The sequence below is a fragment of the Bubalus kerabau genome, chromosome 13 (genome assembly GCF_029407905.1).
Source record: "Bubalus kerabau isolate K-KA32 ecotype Philippines breed swamp buffalo chromosome 13, PCC_UOA_SB_1v2, whole genome shotgun sequence".
NCBI lineage: Eukaryota > Metazoa > Chordata > Mammalia > Artiodactyla > Bovidae > Bubalus > Bubalus kerabau.
This window is the reverse complement of record NC_073636.1, coordinates 57,349,162-57,377,121: the sequence shown is the minus strand read 5'-3', so window position 1 is coordinate 57,377,121 and position 27,960 is coordinate 57,349,162. Positions and strand designations below refer to the sequence as shown.

The window sequence follows — 27,960 nt, the reverse complement described above, 5'->3', positions numbered from 1 at the left end:
CTCTTTATTTCACCTCACACCTGGCACAGTGCTTTGTTTACATAATATGGGCACTACATATTGCCAGGTGGATTCTTCAGGGAAGGGAAGGACTCACTGAAGAAACAGAGGCCGCACTGCTGACCCACATCCCCACTTCTTGTTTGCTTCTTTCATAGCTCATTTCACGCTCCGGAGTCACTGTTTCTTTGCTTCTCTTCCTCCTCCGTAAGCAGGTGAGCTTCATGCAGAGCAAGACAGTGTATCAGTTGTGTTTACAGCTCTGTCTCAAACTCAGAGCAGCCCTGGCACACAGCAGGCCTCAGCTAATGCTTGATGAATGAATTCATGAATGAATGAGTGAAACAAGCAAAAGGTTGTGTTTCAGTATTGTCTGATACAGATGGGGCCTGTTTCCCCTGTGAGACCCGTAGCTCAGCACACGGCACCTGGTAATCAGTGAGGGGGGCTCCCCTCCCAGTGTGTTTTGGGGAAGGTGACCTGGGGAAGCGGAAGGAGACAGGGACAGGTCAGTGGATAGAAGACAAGGAAGCCGAAATGCCTGATGTCACTAAAAGGAGGACTTTGGAGTTAGGAGGACGGGGGCTCCAGCCCTGGCAGCTCTGCTTCCCAGATTCACAGATCAAGCAGGTGTTTATTTGAGTGCCTCCTGGGTGCCAGTTGCCTGTGAAGATGCCAGGGACCCGTGATGAACAAGATGGCCACAGTTCCTATTCTCATAAAGCTTATATTTGTTCTGATGGGAAAGATAGATGATAACAATAAACAGCACATCCCAAGATGAGATCTGACTGTGATCAGAGCTAGGATGGAAGGGAATATTAGGAATAAAGGAGTTAGCCCTGAGACAGACATGGAAATTAGCCCATAAGCTTAGTGACCTCCTTGGCCGTGGCATTGGTGTCCTTCACTGCCTTGTTCTAGCAGTGCCTGACTTGTAGCTTTGTGGGATCTATCAGTGGGGGTGGATGGGCATTGAGTCCTGGGGGACAGGTGTCTCCCCTGCTGTGAGCCTCAGAGGGAACCAGGAGAGGATTGGAGTTGTCTAAGGCAGGGGTCCCCAACCTGGGAGCCACAGACCCTTACCGCTCTGCAGCCTGTTAGGAAGTGGGCTTCACAGCAGGAGGTGAGTGGCAGATGAATGAGAGAAGCTTCATCTTTATTTACAGCTGCTCCCCATCGCTCGCATTACTGCCTGAACTCTGCCTCCTGTTCAACACACTCAATAAATGCGATGTGCTTGAATCATCCTGAAACTGTCCTCTGCATCCCTACACTGGTCCATGGGAAAGTTGTCTTCCATGAAACCGGTCTCTGGTGCCAAAAATGTTGTGGACCGCTGGTCCAAGGGACCAGAGAAGGGAGGGGCTGGGGCCAGCCCCTTTAGCTCCAGGGCAGGGCGCCTGCCCCTTCAGCTCCAGGGCAGGGCGCCCGCCCCATCCATCATGTGGGAGCCTGTGAGGCGCTCCCGCCTGCCCTGTGGCTGCAGGCTGTACTTCCTCAGCAGATGTGGGGAAAACAGTTTTCATTAATTAACTGCTAATGCCTCACAGGTGGCAGAGGTGCCCCTGGAACTGAGTGCCACTGCACTATTCAGAGTCTACTAATGAGTCTGCACCTCCAGGAATCCTCTCTGATGTGGGAAGGAGGCTCCCCAGCAACTCCAGGGATGCTGAGCAAATTCATGGGCTGGAGAGGGGGGTGGCAGTCCCCCCAGCCTTTCTTCTCTGTGTGACACACGTGTACGGGTGCACATGTGCACACCCATAAAGGCTCACACATATACACACCCTCTCTCCTAGATACACACTTGCCCACATTCACTCCCACCTGCCAGTGTGAGTGGGCCACGCAGTGCCCAGGAGGACCACCCCACTTTTGCTCACTCGGACCTTCAGTCATACCATCAGTGACAGATTCATGCCCTCGGGTGGCTTGTAAGCAGTTCCTTCGCTGACTGCGCATCTCTTCTGAAGTTTCTGACCTTGGATTGTAAGTCACAGCCCTCACCTGGCCTAGCCCTTGCCTGGGGGCAGGCAAGGAGAGAGGGCAGTGGAGGCACAGCCTTCAGACCTCTGGAGGGGGTCCCCACCAGGGCGCAGGGGTCTTTACTCCTCCCATGACAGCAGGAAATCCCCCACCACCCCCACAACCACAGGGAGTCACTCAGACTAAGGTGTCTTCCTGGTCACACACATTGGATATTTGATAAATGAACAAATCCAGTTGTTTGAGCTGAAGAACCCCAGAGGCTCCTGCTGAGTTTTGAATCAAGTTCAAGCCTCTGCCTGCCTCCCCAGCCCATCCACAGCCCTCCCCTACTGTGCTCTTCCTCCAAGCCCTTGAGCTCACTCCTCCTCTGCCTGGGACCCTCTTCCCTGCTCCACTCCTGTCTACACTGCTGGCTCCCTCTCATCCAGGCTTTTGCTCCAATAGCCCCGCTCAGAGCAGCCTTTCATAACCGGCTGTTTACAGTCACCCACATGTTCTCCCAGCTCTCTGAGAAGGTGCTGGGTTCTGTCAATCCATCCTTGTGTCTGGAAAGATTGCCTTCAGCACGTGGGTTCTTGCCTCATGTATTCTGGACACCAGAGGTTTGGCTGCAAACCAGATGTCAAAGCAGACCCTGCCTTCCAATTAGGGAGGTGACTATGAGCAGCAGGCAAACAAGTAATTGTGCAGGGGTGTGTGTGTGTCTGTGTGCATGCAGGCACACACACACACACGTGCGTGCGTGCTTAGTCACCCAGTCGTGTCTGACCCTTTGCAACCCCATGGACCGTAGCCTGCCAGACTCCTCTGTCCACGGAATTCTCCAGTCAAAAATACTGGAATGGGTTTCCATGCCCTCCCCAGGGTATAGTCCCAACCCAGGGATCAAACACGCGCCTCCTTTATCTCCTGTATTGCAGGATTCTTTACCAGCTGGGTCATCAGGAAAGCCCATACACCAGGTGATAACTGTGATGGGGAAAAATCAGGAGAGGAAGGCAGCAGGGAACAAGGTGGTGAACAGGGCTGGTTTCTTAATAGCCACACCTGTTGTCCATCTTGCAGAAGATAGACCTTTGTGGGGATAGAAGCCCCACGAAGGTAGGGATCCTTTCTGTTCACCTCTGTACCTCGTCCTCCTGGTGCAGTTCCTGATACATGCCTGGTGTCAGTAGGTTTTTGTTGAATAAATGAATGAGTGAGTTCTCTCAAGAGGAGTGTGGAGTGAAGTCTGCTCAGTGGCCACAGGCTGCCTGTGTCCCAGACTGTACTGTGAGGACCCAGGTGTGTCAGAAGTGAGGGGGGAACCACAGTACCTGCTCCAGCCACTAGGGGGCAGAGGTGAGGTGGGGGGGAGCAAGGAGACCATGGATTAAAATAGTTATGGCGGTGATGGCGGAGGGAGAGGGGAGGGGGCGATGAGGGAGGGGCTGCACTGTCCTTCTGCCTGCCCCTCATGGGTTCAAGCAAAGCAGACGAGGACTTGGGAAGTCCCCTGTTCCCTGTTCCTCCAGCAAGGCCATGGCAAAGGTGAGGATGCAGAGGGGAGAAGGAGGGTGGTGTGAGCCCCTCAGCCCCAGGGGGTGAGTGACAGAGCTGAGTGAGTGAGCCCCAGTGCCTGGTTCTGGCACCTGCATCCTAACACCTGTGACATTCTGGTTTCTATAAGTGCCATGGATACTAATGCACAGGATGCCGATGATGAAATGGGACAGGGGGGCCAGTGGGCAGGAGTGAGGTGGGCGTGGGTCAGGAGCAGACCTCAGAGCCCTTTGCAGGCTTGGTAGTTTTGTCCTAAATGAGAAGAGAGGTCATGGGGAGTAAGCAGGAAAGTGATATGGGCAGAGTTTCACTGTCGGGCTTCACAGAGAACACCAATTCAAAGACTTGTATGGGCTTCTGTTAGAATGGTTGATGTTGCGTTCTTTGGCAACTTCTTGTGTAGTTGGAAGAGGATCAGCTTCAATGATCTTCTCAACCGGTTGTTGTCAACTTCCAATGGCAGCCACTGTGCTCCTCATCTTCAAGGCTCTCATCTCCTTTGCAAACTTCCCAAATCACCAGTGCACTGTATGTTTCTTAGCAGTTGAAATCCACCTGCCTATGCAGGAGACATGGGTTTGATCCTTGGGTTGGGAAGATCTCCTGGAGAAGGAAATGTCAACTCGCTCCAGTATTCTTGCCTGGGAAATCCCATGGACAGAAAAGCCTGGTGGACTGTAGTCCATGGGTCATAAAGAATCAGACACAACTGAAGTGACTTAGCAAGTGGGCTTCTGGGATGGAGATGCTGATGGCCTGGGTTGAAGTCCAGCTATTCCAGGTTTGGGGTCTGATTTGTGGTTTATTCTCTGGGCTACTCCTTTTTGCTTTGGCTGCTAGGAAGCTCTGAGCGACACATGGTGTCTAACCCTTGATGCAGTGACCCTGTCCATACTCCTTTTCCTTCGGATTTCCTCAGACACTCATTGTATCTTATCGGGCATGTGTTTATGTAATGGCTACACATCCTTTGTGGAGTGAGATGAGGCATTAATATAAACAAGGTGATGGCAATTCTTCCCCATCCCCACGTACATCTCTGGGGATCTTTGTCTTTATCTTCAAACCAGCCCAGAAGCTTGGGGAGACCTGGCCAGTTCTTTCCCCTTTGTGCCAATAATGCCTTCAGGACAGTCAGCTTTCCTGGGGCCACGTGGTTCTGGCCGTTCTGCTCCCATCTGGCGTCCGTGGGTGGAGGAAAGAAGGGAGAGGATGTAACATGGAATAAACCTCCTCTGGGGAGAGAAGGACTGTCTGCAACCTGCACGCCTGGAGCGTGGAGCTGGGGATCCACGACCAGTCCTTGGACTGCCCTGACTCACTCCCTGACCCAAAAGTCCTGGGCCCCTCCTGGATATTCAGCCCTGGGGTCTTAGGTGAACACAAGAGGTGAAGACAAGGAGGATGGCCTTGGCTTAGGAGCCTGGCTGGTTCCTTGGGTCTGTGGCAGAAGTTCTTGAACAAGACACCCCTGGACTGTCTGTCCACACGGGATTGCTTTGTGGAGCCAGTCCCTGATATATATTTAACATTCAATTAAAAACCACTGGAGAGGGACTTCCCTGGTGGTCCAGTGGTTAAGATCCCCATGCAGGGGGCATGGGTTCTATCCCTGGTCAGGGAACTAAAATTCCAAATCCCCCTTGGCCGTGGTTGAGGGGGGAGGGTACGGGGACCATCTTAGTTTATGTCTCTTGTTGTGTTCCATTCATCCATCCATTTGGTTCCTTCTCTGGGCAATAAATTTGTATCATCACCCTAGAAGCAGTTTAGCGATATGAGAGAGGTTTCTGGAGTCAGACTGCCAGAGACCAGAATTCTGTTGCTCTGACAGCCTCAGTGTGCCCATCTGTAAAATGGATGTAATAACAGTTTCCACTTCATAGTTTTACTATGGGAATAAAATACCATAGCACCCAGTCCTGAACAAGCAATGACTTTCACTCCATAAGAATTATTATATTGCTTATATAAATTATTACATGAAAATTTCTGCCGGAAGTCCCCCATGCTGGTGTGCCGTGTTAATCAGAGTGTCTACAGTTTCAAAACATAAATAATAGTACTTTACATGGATGGTAACATGCTATCAATAAACTGTGTATTTCGTATGGTTCTGTATGACTTCAGACTTCATGGCCACCCTATGGTCACACAAAAATTTCCTCTCCACCCTAGGTATGGGGGATGGCCATTGTTTTCCAGATGTGGACACTGAGGCTCAGGGGGCTGAGTGGCTTGGGCTGCTGATAAGAAAAGTGCTTGGGAAGTCAAACCTTGGGGGTTTCTCTGGAGGCTGCTGGCCAGGGGACCAGTCACATGGGGCATCAGGCTGGGTCTGGTGATGACCAGCCCGCCCCAGGCCCTGGCGCCTCTGACTGCTGGTGACATCCTCTGGCTTGGTACTTGCTCATTCCAGCCCTGCTCTTCTTGCATCTTCAGGTCTCTCTGGGGTTTCTTGGTTCTGGAAGAACTCAGTCAGGCTCCCAGCTCCTTCTCACAGGAGGCGAGAGGTGAATTAACCTGCTCGGTGTGCACTTGAACACGGGCTGGCACGCGATGGAAGATGAGAGTGTGTCCATTGCCTGGACCGCCCTCTTGAGCTCCAGGCTTTGGAGGATCACTGTGGTCCCCAGGGGAGGGGCGTCACCTCAGGCCCCCCAGGGTGTTGTGTGAGCTTGGTCACCACTGACCCCTCTCTGGGTTTTCTCCTTCCAGATGAAATGGACCAAACCCCCCCAGTGCGCTCCGAATATCTGGTCTCAGGGATTCGAACTCCCCCCGTGAGGAGGAATAGCAAGCTGGCCACCCTGGGCAGAATCTTCAAACCCTGGAAATGGAGGAAAAAGAAAAACGAAAAACTGAAGCAGACCACGTCAGGTGAGTATGGGTGTGGGAGAGAGGTTGGGGGGTAGGCAGGGTTGGGGTGGAGGCCCGATGTCACTGTCAGCTTGCTTTCTTTTGCAGATGTTGGGAGGGTTGGGTTGTGCTCTGTGGGCCCTATGACAGGAGCTGTTCTGCCTCCTGCAGGTCCCTTCCTCCTCTGGTCCCTCCAGGTCCCTGGCTGGGGGAGTGGCATCAGCAGCAGGCACACCCGTAGCCCATGCACCACCCAGACCCCAAGGGGCACACGTGACCCCCTTGACCTAGTTACGAATGCAGACTCGGGGTTGGTGCAGGGCCAGTCTGGTGCGAGACCCAGCTGGTAACCATCTCTCCTGACTGACCACACCTGAGTATGAAACACCCTCCCTTCTGCACCTGGAAACTCACTTTGATAACCCGGGGCCTGGAGACAACCACCAAGAGTCCCCCCAGTGATTCAGATGGTGAAGGCCATCAGTTTAGCTGCGAAGCCTCAAGGCTCCTGCCGAAGAAGGCCTGCCACTCCCCGGCTCCTAAGCTCTTCCTGAAGAGACTTCATATCTGGGCATCCCACCACTGAAGGTTCTAGAAGCCCCCCTCAGTCACCTTCAGCTCTGTGGGAAGTTGGCTAACAAGAGGTTGTACCTTTGCCCCTGCTCCGGCCGTGAGCCAGACCCACGGGGTGGACTTGGTGACAATGACACAACTGTCAGGGTAAAAGCGACACATCACGTTTCTAACCAACTAAATGCTCAGCACCGCCCCGTCGCCCGCGCTCCTGCCATATCAGGGCGGGAAGTGGGATGAGATGGGCAGCCGCCTCCAGGGCCGAGCAGTGGTGGGTCGTGGGGCAGCCGGGCTCAGGTCTGGCTCCTGGGTGCCAGGGTACCCTGGGTGAAGGGGAGCTCAGGGCCCTGGGAAGCAAACCTGGGGGTGCAGAGAGAGAGACTCTCAGCTCCCACAGGCCCTTTTAGCTGCGGCTAGAAACAATTAGCGAGGGAGGAGCTGGCGTGGAATTAGTCCTGGGCCCCAGGGATCTGCCTGAGAAGTGCCCTTCTCGGGCTGCTGCCTCTGGCGGTCCCTGGGGGTCCCAGCCTTGAAGTGGCGCAGACTCCAGCGCTCAGAGCACGGCAGAGGCAAAGCCACTTGTGAGGCGTGGAGGGCTCCTAATAGCAGCAGCGAGTCCTCCATCCACACTTTGTATGTGTTTCACAAGGTTATGTTTCTAACTGCCCAAGAATTTGATTGACAAGCTCTCCTCATCAAGAATGAAAGCAGAATACTGATATTCGATGAATCTGATGCAGCTCCATATGCCAGAGAGCTAGAGAGGGGGACTAGACCCTGCCTGCTTGAAGCTTTCCTCCAAGGGGGTAGTTGGGAGACAGATAGACAAACAAGGGAACGAGCACGTGCCAGCCAGGATCTTGGCACAGGCGCTGGGGAACAGGTGGGTGGGGTGGGCATGGCCTTGGGATGGGTGGCCTGAGAAGACCCAGGTGAGGGGGTGGCACTGAGCCAAGGTGTAATTGACCCCGGAGAAAAGCAAGGAAGAGCATCGCAGCTGTGGGAACAGCCGTGCAGGTGCGCCAGGTTGGGCATCAGTGAAAGGCTCAGGGGGCTGGAATAGGGTGATCTCTGTGACCCCAGAGAGCCCCTGGTGCTCTCTGAGCTGTGGGATTGGAGGGTGAGCTGTGTGCTCTTGGGACCTTGTGCTCCTGGTTCACTTGGCACTGGGCTGCGGGAGGTGACCTGTGAGCTTATCAGAGCGCTGTGGGGACCCTGCCAGGGGACTGAGGGTCTCCAGGTGAACACCTGCAGCAGCCCCACCTTCAGGCAGGCATCCCCAGCACTGGGTCCTTTATCAAGCATTTGGAATTCTGCAGACAGTACTGCATCTCATTTATTTATTCTAAACCATTCTTTCCCCCCAAAGTGTGGGATGTTATTTACTTCAGCGTATCAAATCCTTGATTTCACAGGCATCCTTGGCCAGGATGAGATGAAGTAAAAATAAAGATGATTTAAAGGGAAAAACAAAGCAGACTGTAGTTTGGCCAGAGTGGGGATTGGGCAGCGCCATGAAGGTGGCTCTCAAAGCCTGAAGTCTGGAAGTGGCATTGCAGCCTGTACCTGCTGAGGGCGAGTGTCCCTGAGATACGGACACTGCCCCTGGCTCTGCCTCTTACATCAGGAGGACTACAGACAGCACGCGTGATGCCCTGCACCCAGGCCAGCCCCCGTAAGCACCTCTCAGTGCTGGTCGGACGACAGGGTCCCTCAGTTCAGAGACCCCACTCTGGTTCTGCTCGCCTCTGTTTTTGGGCTGGACGGCAGCCTCTTTGCTTGTCCCTCCCAAAGCCAGAGTTCCACGAGGCTTCCCTGATGGCTCAGACCATAAAGAATCTGCCTGCAGTGCAGGAGACCTGGGTTCCATCCCTGGGTCGGGAAGATCCCCTGGAGAAGGAAATGGCAACCCAATTACTCAGTTTTATCCACACTTCTGGCACCTGGAAATTGGCTTGGAAATTAAGTTCCCTTTAGCCCAAATGTCTCTTTGCTGATACATTTGGGGTTTTCCTAGTCATCCTTGAGTCAACGCTCTCAGGGAGGCCACCGGAGTTCCCTGGATGCCCTGTCCTGGGCTGTCTGGTTCTGGTTGATGCTACTGGCCTGCTTGTAATAGATGTGAGTCCTCTGTGCCAAAGTGCTGGCCCACAGGCAGAGCTCATGCCTCTCTTGCTCCCCCATGCCTACACAGAGTAGGTGCTCAGAAAATATTTTTGAATAAATTCAGTGACTCCTTTGTCATCATCCGTTTGTCATTGGCCACTGGACTTTAAGCTTCACTGGTTGGATGGCAGTTCCATTCCCCATTGTAACCTACATCGGGCAGAGCACTCACACGTGTGGGGGACTCAGGGCCCTTTGTGACCCAGGCTCATAGCTGGCACTTTGCATCTTTTAAAGAGAGGGTCTGGGGAATGATGTGGGTTTGTGTTTGGGAATTACATTCTACTGTAGGCAAATTGGTTTCTGGGCAGTTAGGGGGAAAAGGAGCTCATCAAGCAAGTGAGCTTGGCCCCTGGGAGGGGAGAGGCAGGGGCAGGGGCAAGTTGGAGTGCTTTGCTCTGGGAGGAGGGCCAAAGGGCTATTCTGAAGAAGAAATTGACAAGGGCCCTTCTGCACTTAGAATCAGTGGAGGGGAATAGGGGCCAGCCCGCCTCCTTCCTATTTGACTGGCACAGTCTTTGAAAGGGTGAACCTGGGATTCATTGGAGGAGCCTCCAGTGGGGCAGTTTGCAGAAGGCTGATCTGTGAACAGACAAAGGGCAGCCAGGATGTATAAAACCACAGACATGCACCCCAGAGCATCGAGGACAGAGAGGGAACAGGGCCCTGGGTTGGTAAGTGAAGGTGAATACAGCCGAGGAATGGCCAGTGAGAACTTAGAGGAGGGTGGTGTTCGGGGCGTCGCTTCTCAGATGAGCCAGGAAACCACTGCCTTAAACAGAATTCATTCACCTCCCCAAGGCCCGGCTTTCCCATACATGATCAGCACACTGCTTGGCAAGGGAGCTTGGGTTCCTGACTGCACCCCCGCCTGGTAGCCCCCTGACCCACGGTCACCTGCTGCTTCACTGCTTTCTTCCTGAACTGGAGGTGACCTTGGCCGGGGCTCAGGGTGGGGCCTGAGATGCACAGCCTGGGACTCACCTGATGTTTGTATTGCGTGCAGCCTTGGAGAAGAAGATGGCCGGCAGGCAGGGCCGGGAGGACCTCATCAAGAAGGGGCTGCTGGAGATGATGGAGCAAGGTAAGTGGGGCTGGGCAAGGCTGGGCCCGGGAACACAGAGCTGGGGGTCTCATGGGGGCCCAGCAAATCCCTCAGGGTGGAGTGTCCCAGGTCCGTTGTCCGGATGTGGCAGCTGCACTGGATTGAGGCCTCCATGCACTGGATTGAGGCCTCCATGCACTGGATTGAGGCCTCCATGGTTAGAGAAGTTTTCCAGGTCAGGACCCATGGCTCAGCCCCTGCCCCTGAGGACCCCTCTGTGAGTGTAAGAGTCAACCACTCCCAGCGCTCGAGCTGAGCACACCCACTTGCCCTGGGGAACGAGGGGTTGCTTCCCACCCCAGCCGGGTGTGGATGGAGTTCGTGGTTTGTCCCGATTCCTCTGGAGTTGTAGCGGTGACTTTTGTTTCTTCACATTCGTAGTTTAATCCTTGATTTGTTGAGTCTTCATTCCCCACGACCACTTAGAACTGCAGCTGCCATTTCTTAAGTGTCGACTGAACACCCACTGCTGTGCTGGGTTCACCTTCATCCTTGGTCCTCGCAGCATCCTCGGGACTGGGTGTGGTGGTACCCCTGTCTCCAGATGAGGAATGGAAGTGCCTGGGAGGTGGCTGCCCTGGGTCACGCAGCCGGAGGCAGGGCCCCGATGCTGTTCAGTCTCTGGTCCAGAGACAGTACTCAGCGTGGCATCTGCGTGGTTGCCTGTGTTTGCGTCTTTGAGAAACACCTGGTTTTATCACCATCACAACTAATTTACAGAATGCTTGAGTTTCCCCATCTTCCTCCCTTGGTGATAGTGTGAGGCATGGGACTTGGATTCTGACCCTAAGCATCTTGTTTTCTACTTCCCTGAAGCTTGGCGAGAGTAGGAAAAGGGGGTCTCAGAAAACCTCACTGATGTTTACCAGTGTCTCTGGAGCTGAACCAAGTTCTTGCCCCCTTGATTGAAAGAATTCAGCCTCACGGAGCTAGATCCCCAAGGACACGTGACTAAATGGAATTCCTATCTCCGTAAGATATTAAGATATATACTAAGATAAGACACTAAGATATTCCTAGTGTGTTGGTAATTTGGCCCAGGCATCAGGAAATAGGAAGGGAGCCCATGGAGTCAGTGAACCCAGATTTATAAGATGGTCTGCTTCAGGCAGGGTCCTCATATCCTCTCTCTTCTTTGGATTTAAGAAGAAAAGTAGTTTGATGATACTGTTTTCAGGGAAAACTACATGGGAAATTAGTGCTAAAAATCCAACTTTGCCTGGTACAAGAAAAAAGGGGGGGGGCGGGGTTGGTATCAAATCCTGGGACTTTCAGATGCTAAACGGTATAGTCTGTGTCTCAGATTTAGGAGAATGTCATCGCTGAGATGGGAATCTGGACTGTTTTAATTTTATTGTTGTTCAGTTGTACAGTCGTGTCCGACTCTTTGTGACCCCATGGACTGTAGCCCTCCAGTCTCCTCTGTCCATGGGATTCTCCAAGCAAGAATATTGGAGTGGGTTTCCATGTTCTCCTCCTGGGGAATCTTCCCAGCCCAGGGATTGAACTGGGGTCTCACGTGCATTAGCAGGCGGATGCTTTTCTGCTTATGCTACCAGAGAGCCCGACAGTCGGGTGGGGAACAAAGATTGGGTAATCCCACACGTCAGCATACAGTCACAGCTGAGCTGAGTATGCTGAAGGAGAGGCACGGAGCTCATGGAGAACTTGAGCGGAGATGATGCTGGAGGGGCCAAAGGTGGCAGGAGTCAACAGGCTGCTTCTCGAACTTGCTACAATTAGGGTCACCTGGGAGCCCTGCTGTCCAAGGCGCTGGGGGCGGGGCTTACGCGTCCTGCTTTATAAACCTCCCCAGCTGGATCTAATGTCGTTGCTGCCAAGGGTGAGATGCGGAGAGCGATAGGGAATTGGGTAGCGTCTTCCAGCCCCATGGAGCAGCCCATGCAGGACCCCACGGGGGAAGGGAGCAGGCATCTCAAGAAGGAGCTGCTGAGAGAAGGTGGGTGGGGAAGCGGGGAGGTCAGGAATGGGGAAAGGGAGAGAGTCTGGCATCTCACAGGGCCTAGCGCCCTCCTGCCTCTTCCTTCAACGTGGACAGAGCCAAGAGAACAAGACTCCCCAGAAAGCGGCTGGGTGACAGGCTCCTCCGGGGCCACGGGGGCCCAGGAAGCCACAGGGAGAGTGGGCGGAGTCTGGGGTGAGCCTGCTGGGGTGTTGCTGGGGGGCATTGCTGATTGGGGGCGTGTCACTGGTTGGGGGGGCGTGTGTGAGAAGTCGGGCAGCAAGGGTTGCCCCAGAAAGGGACCTGGGTCAGGGAGAGGGGGCAGGGATGTGGGCTCAGTACCCACTCGTACCCCTTAAATCTGTGCTGACTGTGTAATGAACACACAGTGATGAGAGGAGACCTGAGAATGTTTGGCTGTAGCCTCCTGGGGTAAATGCCTGTTGGGCCGATTGTTTCAGTCCTACACTTTTTCAGAAGATGCCTGTACCCACTGCAGGTGAGGTCCAGCTCTTGGTCAGGCCTGGTCTGTCCCTAATTTGTCCTGCAGTTGGGACAGCGCGGTTGCTGCTGGACTGATAAGAATCTGTGGCCTTTCGAGCTGAACCATCCACCTCCCACACAATTCAGAGATGGCCTTCCCCGCCCCACCCTCCCCACCCACCCAACTGGGCTGGTAGTAGCCAGGACCTTTGTAGCCAGACGTGCCCCCCTGTGGCCAGCCACCCCCACCCCAGCCTGGACTTCACATTGGTGGGCACCTGGGAGGCCAAGTGAGCCTGTGATAGTCACCCAGGGGCCCAGAGTGGCCTGGAGTCCTTCACAGCCCCAGGAACTCTCACTGGGACCCCCTTGGCCAGGCAAACCCAGGAAGGTCCTCTGTCCTGCACAGGTGTGCACTCACATGCACATGGACATGCCCCCAGCTCCAGAGTTTGCCCACAAGGCAATCAGATCATGGCAGCATGAGCTGGCTGTGGATGGGCCTGCAGGGGTGCCTGTGCGTCCCCGAGATGAGCCTATGTCCAGCGAGTGGGTTTGCCCTCCCCTTTCCTGGTGAGGGGGGTGGTGTGTTATTTTGTGATACTGTGAACACGTGCTTTGTATGAACCCCTCTGAGCTTGCCTCGGTTCCTGAAGCTCTAAGAAGCTGCCGGATCCAGGAAGGACCCTCTTGGCATTGCTAGGAGACTCGTGAGATGGGACTGGCTCTGCCTGGGTGAGAAGCTGACCTTTCCCTCCCTCTGTCTTCACTGCTTTGGCTGGTGACGTGTCTGTGTCAGGCAAGGGCCGGCTGGCATCCCAGCCCCACACGGGGTTCCCCGGTCCAATCACATTGAGTAAGGACCGGAGTACCCCCACTTCTCTGTCCAGTTGCTCTGTTTGCTCCTGAGTGACATTCCCCGATCTCCTGTGCGTTCTCTTGGCTTTGTCTTAAATAATTTAAAGAGTTTCATTCTGCATCAGTGGTCTGAGAAGGAGGTAACGGTTACCCCTGTGCTGTGTTCAGAGAGACCACGAGGTCCTTCTCCTTGGGGCAGTTGGCAGTGTCAAGTCAAGTCTGGCAGGAACGCCGGGGGCAGTGTGTGTGTGTGCATGCATGCGTGTGCTTACACGGTGTGTATTGCATGTGTCTGGCGTGTCCCCTCTCTCCATGGTTGCTCTGTGAATGACCCCGGCTCGTGCTCCCCTCTGCCGCCCTTGGAAGGGCCTGGCGGGGACAGAGCACTGACCTACAGTGAGGGGAGCAGGGGACCAGCTGCCCGCAGCTTCCCCACCCCCCAGCGTTGCTTAGCAACGACCCTGCCACCCGGGCTATTTTGAGAACTGTAACTTTTCATTGAACATGATTATGAGCCGGAGCTCTGAGCACAGCCCAAAAGAGTCGTGCAAGCCTGCTAAGCCATAGAAGCAGGTGGAGGAACCCCAGAACCATGTGTTTCTTGAGCCCTGTGGAGGGTGGGGACCTTTGGGTCTCTTTCAGGTTCAGCGTTCTGACCATTTTATTGATGAGGATGGAGATGCCTTTATTATTAGCAGGGATCATCACCAGCAGCAAATGAGCCACAGCTTCTGAAATTTGGGGTCCCCATCTATAAGGGACCTAAAGGGGTGGGGGGCTATGATACTCAGGTGAGCTGGTGCCAGCAGAGCGCCTACAGCCCCGAAAAGCCTCAGTCAGTGCTGGCTGCCACCTGTAACCAATGGACAGGTAAGCTGGTAGCAGGGACTGTCGCAGATGTGGGTCAGGTGTGTGTACACTAGTCATGAGAGAGGGTCTGAGCTTGGTGACCTCTAATTGTGTCCACTGGGCAGGTTCTCTTGGCTTGTGTCTTGGTCTTTTTCTGGGGTGGAGTTGGTTGACTGCTGGTCAGATCTGGCTGAGGATCTGTTTTTGTAAAGCCCCTTGAGCTTAAAATGGTTTTAAACTTAAAGGCTTTTTTTAAAAGTAAAAAAGGAGTATGGAGCATGGATCTTGTGGCCTGTGGCCCAGAAAGTCTAAAATACAAATACTGGCTGCTTCTCTTTTCTGGGGAAGGGTCACCAGTACCTGGTCTAGATCCTGCCCCCAGCCGGGTGACGTGGCTGCACAGATGGCATCTTATGGGCCCCAGATCTTCAGACTTCTGTCTTTTCTGCCCTCTCCACCCACCTCCCCTGAGGGGACATGCAGCAGAGGGAAGATGAACAACAGTGAAGACAAGCGTATGTCCCTCCAAGGTCTTGTCACAGACCTGGCCTGGGTTGGGGAGGGCTCTGTTCAGGGAGCCTGTCGATAGCACATGGGCAGAGGGGCCCAGGCCAAGTGGTCGGACCATCACCCTTGTCAGCTTCTCCCTCGTCCCCTTCAACAACAGCAATGAGGGTAACGAAAGCCTGTGCATGGCGTCTGCTTTATGTCAGACGTTTTATAGACAGTACTTCACTGAATCCTTGCACTGACTTCTCTGAAGCAAGGAGTTGTTAGCCCCATTCTACAGAAGTGGAAGTTGGGGGCTGGAGCCGTTTGCTGCCTAGGCACAGGAACTGGGGGCAGTGGAGAGGGAAACCTTATGCTTTTTGTCCCACCGAGACACCTGGGGAATGGAAGGGGCGCTGCCATCTGACAGCAGGTAAGAATTGGGACTGACATGGGCACCGGACCTCTGGCTCTGAATCAACCTCTCCTCCCCTCCACCGGCCTGTGTGTTCTCCAAGCCAGGCTGCCCCGCCCCTCCCCGCACTGTGCTGAGCAGGCCAGCCCTGTGGATGTGCACAGATTACACTGAACCCTGCCCCATGGTGGCCTGGATGAACCGGCTCTGGGGATTAGGTTGTGCAGGGGGCCGTGTGGGTGCTGCGAGCCCAGAGCTAGGAGCTGCATCTCAGAGCTGACCATGATTGACTGGCTGAGCCTCCAGCCTGGACCTGTGCTGTGTGGTTCTTATACCTTGACCAGTCAGTCATTATGCTCCAGAGCATCAAGCCCCTCAACGCTGATATGACCCCATGAGGGCAATCAACCCGGCAAGGGCCAGACCCTCAAAGGCTCCAGCCACTGAGCCCCAAGCAAGGGGCGGTGCTGATCCTTCTTGAGGTGTCCTGCTAGGAGTCTGGTATCCTCCGTCCTGGGATGGCCACTGTCTCGACCAAGGACCCCCTGATTCCTGCTCAGCCCTGGGCTGTGCCCTGTTTCTGGGCTGGTGATGCCATGTGTGGCTGCCCAGAGTTTAAGCCTCCTGTGGGAGGTGGGTAAGGATTGTCTTGTTAACCTCCAGATTTCCGGGGTTGGCACAATGTCAGATCTGACATATGAGAAGCATTTGTGTATTGGGGACCAAATGGTGGGAAGTGGGTGCTGAAGTGGAAAGTTATTTATAGCCACAATGGTACAACCTAGCACCTCGGGGATGGACAGCAATCGGCGCTTGTCATCACCTGTGTGGGTGGCCTTGGCTGGTGGGACAGGGGCACCACAGAGGCTCAGATGTGGGTTGGAAGTGGTGCAGGCAGAGGCCGGGGCAGGTGTGCTGTGATGCCTGGTGCTGCCCTAGGAAGACAGTGGAGATGGAGAAGAATTCCCAGGGTGTGTGGGAGCAATGCAGGGTACCACCCCAGCCTGGGATGGCGTTCTTCCAGGAAGTCACCTTGTATGAATGAGAGCCAGTAGGAAGGGAGTCAGGCTCAGCTGACAGCTGACATTCTTGCAGATGCTGAGAACAAAGCATGCAGTCCCGACGGAGAGCCCCGCGCTGCACAGAGCGAACCCTCCACACCCCGGCAGGAGCCGCTGACTTCAGAGGAAGCGCCGCCGGGAAGCCCTTTGGCCACAGGGACAGACCAGGCCTCCCCAGATGAGCCGCTGGCCTCGGATAACCATGCAGACGATGCAGGTATTGACTGGATGCTGGGGTTGAGCTGCTCTGAGGATGACTGTTGACCTGGGTGGGACGAGGGTTCCAGCCTGTGCTGGGCAGCAGCCTTGGTGGAAGGTTGTCCTTAGAGGCAGCAGGGCTGGTTCATTCCTTTGAGGTGTGGTCAGTGTATCAGCAGCTACTGATCTTTATTGTTACGTTGGCGACCAGAAGAGCCAACGCGCTTGGCTGCTTGTGTGCATGACACCGTTCTAAGTGCGGTCACGTATGTTGGCGCGTGGAACCCTGGAAGAACACCCAGATGACTGATGCTGTTGCCCCCTTCCACTTGTTGATGATAAGGGGGTGCACAGGTAACTCATCCAAGGGTTTTTGTTGTTTTAGTTGCTCAGTCATGTCTGACTCTTTGTGACCCTGTGGACTGTAGCACGCCAGACTCCTCTATCCATGGATTTCTCCAGGCAAGAATACTAGAATGGGTTGCCATTTCCTACTCCAGGGCATCTTTCCTACCCGGGGATCAAGCCCATGTCTCCTGCACTGCAGGCAGATTCTTGACCTTTGAGCCACCAGGGAAGCTCCAAGGGTATAGAACTAGAAACTTGAGAGCAATGTCTTTGACATCAGCCTGACCTGGGTTTGAGATGTGACTATTGAATTCCTCACCAAGCTGTGTGGCCGTGGACAAGTCACTTATCCTCTCTGAACCTGTGTCGCCAACCATAGATGGGGTCACGTGGCACACACTTCTTGGGGCTGCTAAAGTGAAACCACTCGGCTCAGTTGTCGCTCACACTGAGCACTCACCCAGCGTTTGCCGCCGCCGCCAGGGGTTATCATCATCACCTTTGTCGTCGTCATCACTTTTGTCGTCGTCATTGTGGTGGCGCTAGTGGTAAAGAATCCGCCTGCCGATGCAGAAGACTAAGAGATGAGGTTCAGCCCCTGAGTTGGGAAGATCCCCTGGAGAAAGGCATGGCAACCCACTCCACTATTCTTGCCTGGAGAGCCCCATGGACAGAGGAGCCTGGTGGGCTACAGTCCATGGGGTCACGAAGAGTCAGACACAGCCGAGCACACACATACATGATGGAAAAGCAGCCCTTTGGGAGAGGGCGATGCAGTAACTCCTGGTGTTGGGTTGCTTGCCAACGCCCCCCGGAGGCCCTTACACGAACAGCACACATGTTTGGGGGTGTGGGTGCACCTGAGTTTTGCTTTGAATGGGGACTCCGCCGGGTCTCTGGCAGCCCTGTAGGTCACAAATCTTGCACCAAGACCACGGACCAGGACTGCAGCTCCAGTCTCTTCTGGAAGCCTGACCTTGAGCAAAGCCCCATTCAATGAGTGGATTGACATCTAATGCAGAGACCTGAAACTCACCACTTCCGACATTGCCTGGGCTTAAAACTCGGGAGCATTCGCAAAAATCCACGTGTGTAGCTAGCTGCTTTTCAGCCATCAAAGTCCACGCCCACTGGCCCCTTGTTCCTACACCGTCACTGTGGCTGGGAGCTGAGAAGATTGGATTCAGTGATTTGGGTTGGCTTTGGGCTTTTGTGTTTGGGGTGATTCCTGATGTTGTGTGGATGGTGTGGCATCAGCCATAGAACATTCTCCCAAAACCCCAGGAGGACCCGTTGTTTTGATGTTAGGTGGGACAGGATTCTGTGGGACTGGGGCTGAGCGCTGGTGTTCCCAGGAGTACACGAATTTAGAGGAAAAGTGGCATTCAGTGAGCATGTTCTCTGTGTGCTGGATTATCTTAGCCCCATTTTTAAAAATTTTATTTTATTTTTGGTTACGCTGAGTCTTCATTTCTGTATTCAGGTTTTTCTCTGTCTGTGGTGAGCCGGGGCTACTATCCAGTTGCAGTGCTGGGGCTTCTCCTTGCAGCGGCTTCTCATTGCAGAGGCTCCAGGGTTCACGGCTCAGTAGTTGGGATGCACAGGCTTAGCGGCTTCTCATTGCAGAGGCTCCAGGCTTCACGGCTCAGTAGTTGGGATGCACAGGCTTAGCGGCTTCTCTTTGCAGAGGCTCCAGGGTTCATGGGCTCAGTAGTTGGGGTGCACAGGCTTAGTTGCCCCACGGCATGTGAGCTCTCAGGTCCCTGACCAGGGGTCGAGCCTGCGTCCTCTGCATTACAAGGAGAATCCTTTCTCATTTTACTACCAGGGAAGGCCCCCATTTTGTAAAAATTAAATTTACTTATTTTTAATCGAAGGATAACTGCTTTACAATATTGCGTTGGTTTCTGCCAAACACCAGCCTGAGTCAGCTGTAGGGAAGTCCCCCATTTTTTTAAGATGGACCAGAGAGATTAAGTCACTTCCCTGAGGCCGCAGAGCCTTCACATCAGTGGTGAAGCTGGGATTTGATTCGCAGACATGCTCTTAACATTCGACAGCCCCAACTATAGCCAGACTTTGCTGTGCTTCTGGCATGTTCTGGAATGTGGGTGGTTCTGTCATCTAGAAGAGGGTCAGCAGATTGCTGGCTACAGGTCAGACCCAGCCTGCCTTTGTCTGTACAATCAGCTCGTGGGCTGGCACTGTGAACCTGGGGACCAGGCAGAGACAGCACCCTCCCTGTACCCAACACCAGCCTCTCAGCAGGTATCCGTACGTCACTGATGTCCACCACTTGGCCCGAGCTGTGGAACCTCTTTTCTGGGAGTTGGCCAGTCTCCTCGCCCAGGTCCAAGCGTGCTGGGTGTCACTGGGGTTCAGTGAAACTGACCACGGCAGCTGTCCCCCAGCCCACCCTGTCCTCCTCTCAGGCTGGTCTGTCTCCGTCTCAGAACGTCTCTGGTGGGTGATAACAGGTTATAAAGCAAGCCCCCCGAACCGCCAGTGTGTCCCAGGCAGAAGGACTTTGGCTTGTAGCTCAGTGGGTGAGCAGCGACCTCTGCTGGTCAGGGCAGGAAGGGACACCCTGAGGGTGGAATTCCAAATGCGGCGAACATGCAAAGCTGACGGCCGCATTTACATTAAAAAAAAAAAAAAAAAAAGTTCAGCACAGTACTTGAGATGTTAATGTTTCAGGGTCACAGTATTCTGGAATACAGTGGTAGCTACACATTCAAACGGGGTGTGAAGGAAGATGCTGATTTAGAGAGGAGGTGCTGAGATACCAGTTCCCCAGACTAGGACCCTTCAGACTGGTTGGGGTGTGAGGGCTCAATGTGTGATGAGTTTTGAGGACAGAATCACTGGAGATTAGGGGTGCAAGTGCCTGGTGTGTTGAGTCCCAGATCCCTAAGAGCACGTGGGGGACCCACATTCCACCTTGGGCTGGTGGGGTGAGGGGACCTCCACAGGTCTGCTGGAAGCTTACCCTGAGATCTCTCTGGTTGAAGGGCTGTGGCCACTGATTCCCAGAAATCCAGAGCCACCCTGTCCACTAGCTGCGTGGTGATTTATATTAATTTAAAAACAATGTAAAAATCCAGCTTTCCTGTTCCATCAGCCACTGGTCAGGTGCTCACTGGCCAGTGTGGCTGCTGTAACAGAGAAAGCGGAAGCATTTCCATCATCTGAGAAAGGTCTACTGGGCAACACTGAGGTGACAGGTGGCCCCACATCCACTTGGGTGGGCGGCCAGGGGAGTTTGCTCTTTGTGTCCACCAGCAGAGTTTTCTGCACCAACAGAGATCTTATAAGCTGTAAAGCCGAGCCCTTTACAGAGAAGTTTACTGCCCCTATTTTAGACAATAGATTTGGGCCATGATATGAAAGTGTTAGTCACTCAGTCTTGTCCGACTCTTTGCAACCCTATGGACTGTAGCCCTGTAGCCCACCAGGCTCCTCTGTCTATGGGATTCTCCAGGCAAGAATACTGGAGTGGGTTGCCTTTCCTGAGACCGTATAACCTGCAAAGCCAAAGCCCTTTATACAGCAGTTTGCCACCCTCTTGGATTTGGAGCATCATGGGCTGGAGGACAGGAGCTTGAAGGCCACTGCTGAGGCCCAGGCAGAGGCTGGAGTGGCTGGCCCTCAGAGGACTATTTCTGAGACCTATTTTGGAAATAGTATGCCCAGGATGTGTTCATGAATTGGATGGTGAGGAGGACAGGAGAGGGATGGAGCGTTGTGTCTAGTCTGGCTGGACAGCTGGGGGCTGGGGGACCATGAACTGAGTCTGGTGAAGGTGGGCTTCTGTCTCGATCAGTGTCCTTGTCCACAGCTCCTAGGAGGGTGCCTCGGCAAAGACACTTGTGAGATGGATGGGTGGATAAGTGAGAGAGAAGAGGGAGTTGCGGGAGGGTGGTTTCTCCTGGGAAATCAGGAGATGGGTTTGCCTGTGTTTCATTTTGATGTTGACCTCCAGACACAGGTGTCACAGTGGCTAATAATGGATGAGTCTGGAGCGCTGGGAAAGGGTCAAGGGTCGACAGAGATGGGATGGATTCTGAAGCCAGAGGACTGGAGGAGAGAATTAGAAGAGAGAGTGAGTTAAGGAGAAGAGGACTGAGGGCTTAGGGCTGGGAAAGTCTGGAGGAGCCTGAGAGGGGGTGAGCAGGTGAGGCCAGTGCGGCAGGAGGGCACCAGGGGACGTGGTGTCCAGGAGCCACAGAGGTGGGAGGACTGTGCTGAGACAGCCAAGTGGACCTGTTCTGGCCAACAAGGGTGTGGGGACCCTGACCCTGGGCTGCTCTGTCTCCTTGCTGACCCTTCTCTCGGTGACCCTCCCAAGGGGTCACCTTGGGGTCACCTTGTCCATACTTCCAGGTCCCAATGAGGAGACCAAAGCCCAGAGGGAGAAACTGGGCCATTGGAGTTTCCATGGTGACAGGACCCAGGGGACTTAATATCAAACAGCTGTGGGTGTCTTGAGGTGCCGCCCTCTCCGCAAGACCCCACAGAGCATCTCCTCAGAAGTCTGAGTAGTGTCTGCCTCAAGCAGGGCCCCTCAGCCTTGGGCATCCCTCTGGAGGGGACACTGGGCAGCGTCTGGAGACAGTCTGGTTGTCTCACAGCATCTGGTGGATGGAGCCCACGGCTGCTGTTCCAAAATGTTTTTCTCCCTGGCAGAGTGGCTTGTAACTGTCCAAAGTGCTGAATAGCTTCTAACAACTGCTCTGTGACCTCATGGAAGTCTCCCTCCCTGCCTGGTGGTGGGCAGGAGTGGGTGTTTTATACCGATGAGGAAACTGAGGTTTAGCGATTGGAGACCAAGGTCACGCTTCTTGAATAAGTCGATCACAACAGAGGAGAAGGATGGATGTGGGAGAGTGGGGGGCCTCAGGTCAGGCGAGTCATTCCTCTGTCACCTGTCTCCCCCAAAACCATGACATGGGGAGCATGCTGGGTGCTCAGAGGGTAGGAACCAAGCTTGGAACTAGTCCTTGAAGCTCATGCCAGCCCATCTGCTGGTGCTTCCATCTGCAAGCATGGCCGCTGAGGGGCTGGGCCAGGAGCACGGCCGCCCAGCCATCGGGGTCCACTGCCCTGCGCTGATTTACACAGACCAGAAGACCCAACACAGTCACAGGGCTTCTGCCCATGTGGAGAAAAGGGATGGTTCTCACTTGCCTCTGGCTCAACAGGAAACCACACGTCTGTTTTTACCCAGAATCAGAAAATGTTTTTTTCATATTTTTGCAAACCTTTTTCACTAAAACAATCAGAATTGTAGACTCTTCAAAGTAACAGGTAACAGTTCATAGGATATAACAATAGTCTTGAAGTCTAGGAGTCTTAAAAAAAAATTCTATGAACAAATCGTACTTTTGTGGACAGTTTTACTGAGTCATTTGCAGTGTGGTGGATGACCCTAGAGCCTATTATACAGCATGAAGTACAGTCAGACAAAAACAAATATTATGTATTAATGTATCTATGTGTGTGTATACACACACACACACACACACACACACACACACACAGAATCTAGAAAAACGGTACCGATGAGCCTATTTGCAGGGAAGGAATGGAGATGCAGAAGTAGAGAATAGAGTTGTGGACACAGCAGGGGAAGAAGGGGGTGGGGCAAGTTGAGCAAGTAGCATTGACATGTGTACACTATGATGTGCAAAATAGACGAGCAGCGCTGTGTGTGCATGTGTGCCCAGTCACATCCCGCTCTTTGCAACGCCATGGACTGTAGTCTGCCAGTTTCCTCCATCCATGGAATTCTCCAGGCAAGAATACTGGAGTGGGTTGCCATTTCTTCCTCCAGGGGGTCTTCTCCACCCAGGGATCCAATTCACATCTCCTGCATCGGCAGGCAGATTCTTTATTGCTGGACCATTAGGGAAGCCCAGATAGCTAGTGGGAAGCTGCTCTATAACACAGGATGCCTGGCCTGGCTCTCTGTGATGACTTACAGGGGTGAGATGGTGGGGAAGGGAGGTTCAACAGGGAGGGGATATATATATATATATATATATATATATATGTATATGTATATGTATGTATATATGTATATGTATATACGTGTGTGTGTGTGTGTATATATATATGTGTATATATATATAAAATTGTGACTGAACCACATTGTTGTATGGCAGAAACCAAGACAACATTATAAAGCATTTTTCCTCCAGTTAAAAAAATTTCAAGTTAAAAGCTAAATAAGGCAGATGTAATAATAATAAAACCATAGTGTTTTCGCGTGCATATCCATACAGGACATAAAGTGAGGATGATGCTATAATGGCTGTTCTCAGTGATACAAACCTGACTGACATCTGCAGTGGGTGGGAAGGGGACGTTTCTTTTCTCAGATCTTGATCATCAGGATTTGGGAGGCCCAGCCCTTCTGCGTCTCCATGAGCTTCACAAGGGAGAAGGTCTGGCCGGCGAGGTCTTCAGCTTCCAACAGGGACAATGAGAAAATGGAAATGGTGATGACAGTGGGGTGCATGGGACGTGCAGTGTCCCTTCTATAGTTTCAGAGATTTGTGAGGACAGGATCAGGTCTGCCTCAGTCAGCACCATGGACAGCACCCCTCCCTGTTAGGAATACTCCCTGACTGATGGGTTAATCCTTCACAGAGACTTTGGGGCCAGCTTTGCAGAGGGAGTTAGGATCTTCGCTCATAGGTGGTTGCAAAGATGAAATTACATGATGTGGGGCAATGACTTGCCCAGGGCTGGGCACCTGGGATGTGGTCTGAGAGGGCAGGGAGGCTGGGGTCCCAAGGTGGGGATGGGAGGCCGCCTCTCTTCTTGTGTCAGGGGAGGAGGAATGGTATATTGGGGATGGTAGGTTTGTGTTTGAGCTCCCCCACACCACTTGGTCTGATGACTTCAGTTTCCTCTGTAAAGCTGGAGGTAAGGCTTCAAGAGAGGGAGGGAGTAAGAAACTGTGGAGGTAGGCGAGACACAGAGAAGGTCTGAAGCTGAGTGACTGCAGGATGGAGCAAAGCCAAGGGCGTAGAGGGAGGTGGTCCTGAGATGCCAGGACTGGGGCTCCTGTGTCACTGTCTTTCTTCCATAGTGCTCCACAGTGACAGGAGCCAACAGATGGAGGCTGCATTCAGAGATGGGGTTTTCCTAATTAGCTAAGTGGAAAGGAAGTGTGGCAGAGGGCTTGAGGGGTGTTGGTGGTTAAGGGATGGATGATGGAACTTGAGCTGGAGAAAGAGAAGGGGGAAAGGAGAGGGTTGATGGGTGGGGAGAAGGCACAGAGGTGGATAGGCAGTGCTCTCGGAGTGGGAGGAACCTGACCAGCCGCTGGAAGAAGAGGGGATGGGGGGGCTTTCGGCTGGCTGACCCTTCCTCAAAGCTAAATACCCTGCTTCTCTCTCACCACTCAGCTCAGGCTCGCCCAGGGCAGGGCTGTGGAAAACCAGGCACAGAAAATCAATAGCTCAGGGATTTGAGGGTCTGCAATGTGCTAGACATGCATCTCGTTGTTGCTTCTTGGTTAAACCTCACAGCGATCCTGGGAGGGACTCTGGCTGTTACTCCAGTGTCATCCATGGTGAATGGAGACACAGGAGGTCAGTAACTCATCCAAGGGCACAGAGAAAGTGCAGGGCCAGCTCAGGGTCTGATTCCAGAGCCTGTGTTGGTGACCAGCAACCCCAGGTGAGGTAGGAGCCTCAGTGCCATCAGCTGAGGGGGAAAAGGGACAGAGTCACCCACACTCTTGAAGTTGTCTCCCTTTCCCTTCCTTGCCTCCTCTCTCTGCTTCTGAGGTTTCTGTTGATTGTTGAGCTCCCTGCGAATGGCGTGTGTGTGGGAAGTGACCCCTCTGTACTCTGTCCGATGATGACAAGCCCTCCCAGCCAAAGCCCCACACCGTCGTCACGCCTGCCCCAGTCAGTGAAGCGGTGGTCTGTGCACTCTGTTTTTCCTTTGAACCAGCCAAGGTGTCGTCAGCATCCAGAGAGGAAGAAGCAGACGCCGCTGGCAGCCTCCCACCTAGCACAGATGAGCCCTCTCAAGCCTTAGCTGGGTCCGACTCACTGGACAGTCCTCCCAGACCCCTGGAGAGATCCGTGGGCCAGCTCCCAAGCCCCCCGCTGCTGCCCACCCCACCGCCCAAGGCAGGCTCCAGAACCACGAGAAGTGTCACAGGTGGGTCTGCGAGCATCCAACCATCCACCCTCCGTCCTTCCTCTCATCCATCCATGCCTCCCACCGGTCCTGACTGGGCTCCCACTGTGGGCTGGCTCTCACCCTTTGCTTCTGTGGGTGGGGCTCTGGGCAGGTCCTGGGGAGCAGAGCTGGAGGTGGGAGGGCAGCCCTTGTTGAGGAGCTTGGTTGACAGGAGCAGGGGCTTGGGCTCCTTTAAGCAAACATGGGGCAATTGTCAAAGATTTCTTCCAGAATCTGAAGGCAGGAGACACAAGCACACCCTTTCTATCTGGGTACTCAGGTGTCTGACTGTCCTCCTCTGCTTCTGGGTCAATGTCTGTCTCTTTCTTCTTACCTTCTCCCTCCCTCTCCTTTACCTCTGGCACTCCCTCTCATCACCCCCTCTTCCTCCTCCCTTCCCCTCCTTCTCTTTCAATCTCTCTGTTCCTTCCCTCCCTTCCCAACCCTGTCTCCCCTCCCTTTGTTTCTCTCTGTCTCACTTATGATCTCTGCTCACCTCTGTGGGTGCTCCAACCGGCAAAGCAGAGCCAGGAATCCACACCAGACTGCAGGGTGGTGGTCAGAGCCGGGAGCCCAGCTAAGCAGAGGCCCCCAGGGCATCTCCTTCTGTAGCTTTGGCCACCCTGGTTGAAAGATCCCAGGACATGGAGACATTGACTTTTCAAGTGTTGGTACATGTTGTCTCATCACTGCTGGAAACAGGAGACACTGCTGCTGTCAGGAAAAGCAGGCCCTTCACAAAGAGATGATTGTTTTTAAGAATAAATCCTTACACTGCCTCTGAGGGCAATGGGCATGAAGGTGACAGTGGATTGCAGAGCTCAGCAGCATTACTCTAATCCCTGACCACCGGTGATAATATGACAACTCACCACTTGTCAGGAGCTGCCCAGCCCCAGGCACTCCCAGGAGCCCAACCCTTGATCCCTGGACAAGCCCTTCTAGGGAGGGAACTCTGCCCTGAGCCCAGATCCCAGTGTCTGCATACAGCAGATGCTCAGCGAGTACAGGTGACTGATCAAAGGAACAGTCAGGTGATGTGACCCCCTTATCTGCCTCCTGCCTCTTTCTGCATCTCTGGGAATGAGAGCGTTTAGTCCTTGGGTGATGTGGTCACACAGATGAAGTTTTGAGGCAAATAACACTGTCCTGTATTTTGTTACTATCTTCGCAATAATCCCCATTCCATCCATTGAAACATAAATCACTGGCTAAGGAAAATCCACTGGCTAAGGCACCATCCCCCGCTTTATTCTGGCTCCTGTGTAATTTGCTTAGAGACTTTCTTCCCACATTGTGCTTGGATGCGATCAGAACTCAGCCTGTTTTGTCTCCCATGATCCCTCCACTCTCCCCATGTCTTAAATCACGGGTCCTAGGGCCCTGTGGTCAGCTCCTCTGACTCCCACCCGCCCCTCAGGGGTTAGGAGTCTGAGGACTTGATTAGGAGTGGGAGAGGACAGGAAGGTTACCTGCTGCGGACTTCTGCCTGTATCTCTTGTAGCTGAGTCTGCATTTTGGCGACTTTGTCTTAATTTCCTTTAGGGGCGAGATGTTTGTTTCAACATGTGGCCACTAGGCGGCAGCAGAGGAGGAGGAAGGGCAGAGGAGCCTGGCGGGAGACAGTCCACGGGTTCAGTCCCACTGAGTACACACACGCATGGTGTTTAACACTTTTAAAATACGTTGCCTATTTTTTAAACATATCAAAATATGTCTAAATATTAAACTGAATCACTTAGCTGTACATCTGAAATTAACACAATATTGTAAATCAACTACGTGTGAGTGTTCAGTTGCAAAGTCGTGTTCAACTCTTTTGCAACCCCGTGGACTGTAGCCCACCAGGCTCCTCCGTCCATGGGATTTTCCAGGCAAGGATACTGGAGTGGGTTGCCATTTCCTTCTCCAGGAATCTTCCTGACCCAGGGATCAAACCTGCATCTCCTGCATTGGCAGGTGGATTCTTTACTGCTGAGCCACCAGGGAAGCCCAAATCAACTATACTTCAATTTATATAAAAAAAGAGAAGCATATTAAAATATGATTGGGAACAACCTGTGGGGCCTTGGGACTTGTCATCAGCCCAGATCTTGTCCCGAGGAGAATGGGAGAGCCATGATCAGAAGACTCCCACAAGGAGAGGTGCAGATTGGAGGCAGACGTGAATGGATGATGGGGAAGCAAAGGGAAGCTGTGGTGGTGGTCCAGGCTGAGCAATGGCTATAGAGCTTGGGGAGTTCTTCCAGCTTCCGCAAGAGGAAGTGTGGCTTCAGGAGGTCAAGTTCGTCGTAGAGAAATAGGAAAGGGGCTTTCCGTGTCTGAGACCCTGCCAAGGGCCTGTGGGCACTGCCATCCGTTCAGCTCGGGGGTCCCAAGGATGGAGGTGAACCGATCAGGGTTGTACCCATCTCCGTCTTTGCAGGGAGGGAGCTGGGCACAGCATATCAGATAGGATGCTAGTGAGTTCACCTGGCCTGGAGCCCTGCGTCCTCTCTGCTCATGGGCTCCTGTGTTTCAGCAAAGCCCCTCGTCTCTGACCCCAAAGACTTATCTTCTTACTGGTTCTTCTCATGCCCCAGGCCAGGCCACACTCTTTCAAGGCTCTGGCGGGAAAAGTACTGACTCTTCCCTCCGAGGACAGCTTTCTACGCCCACGGGGTCTCCTCATCTCACCACTGTCCACCGGCCTCTGCCCCCCAGCCGCGTCATTGAGGAGCTGCACAGAGCGCTGGCCACCAAGCACCGCCAGGACAGGTGAGGCCCCTCCCCTGGCAGGGGGACCTGTGTGCCTGAACCCCCCCATCCAAGGCCAGTCTCACTGGGGGCAGTCGCAGGGGATGGGTCCAGGCTGGCC

General features: G+C 53.6%; 1 protein-coding gene across 8 annotated transcripts in view; it reads left to right on the top strand.

Annotated features, from left to right (window-relative positions):
* PHACTR3 (phosphatase and actin regulator 3) overlaps window positions 1-27,960 on the top strand; it is a 218,385-nt gene that overhangs the window by 122,355 nt on the left and 68,070 nt on the right. For 7 of the 8 annotated variants that reach the window (XM_055544564.1, XM_055544565.1, XM_055544562.1 and 4 more), the window contains exons 2-6: window positions 6,253-6,414; window positions 10,139-10,216; window positions 16,390-16,572; window positions 24,870-25,082; window positions 27,686-27,860. In XM_055544564.1, the coding sequence (XP_055400539.1) occupies window positions 6,253-6,414; window positions 10,139-10,216; window positions 16,390-16,572; window positions 24,870-25,082; window positions 27,686-27,860 (811 nt within the window). Of the gene's footprint in view, window positions 1-6,252; window positions 6,415-10,138; window positions 10,217-12,043; window positions 12,198-16,389; window positions 16,573-24,869; window positions 25,083-27,685; window positions 27,861-27,960 lie in introns of those variants that run through there. The other variant, XM_055544567.1, reaches the window with a different exon arrangement.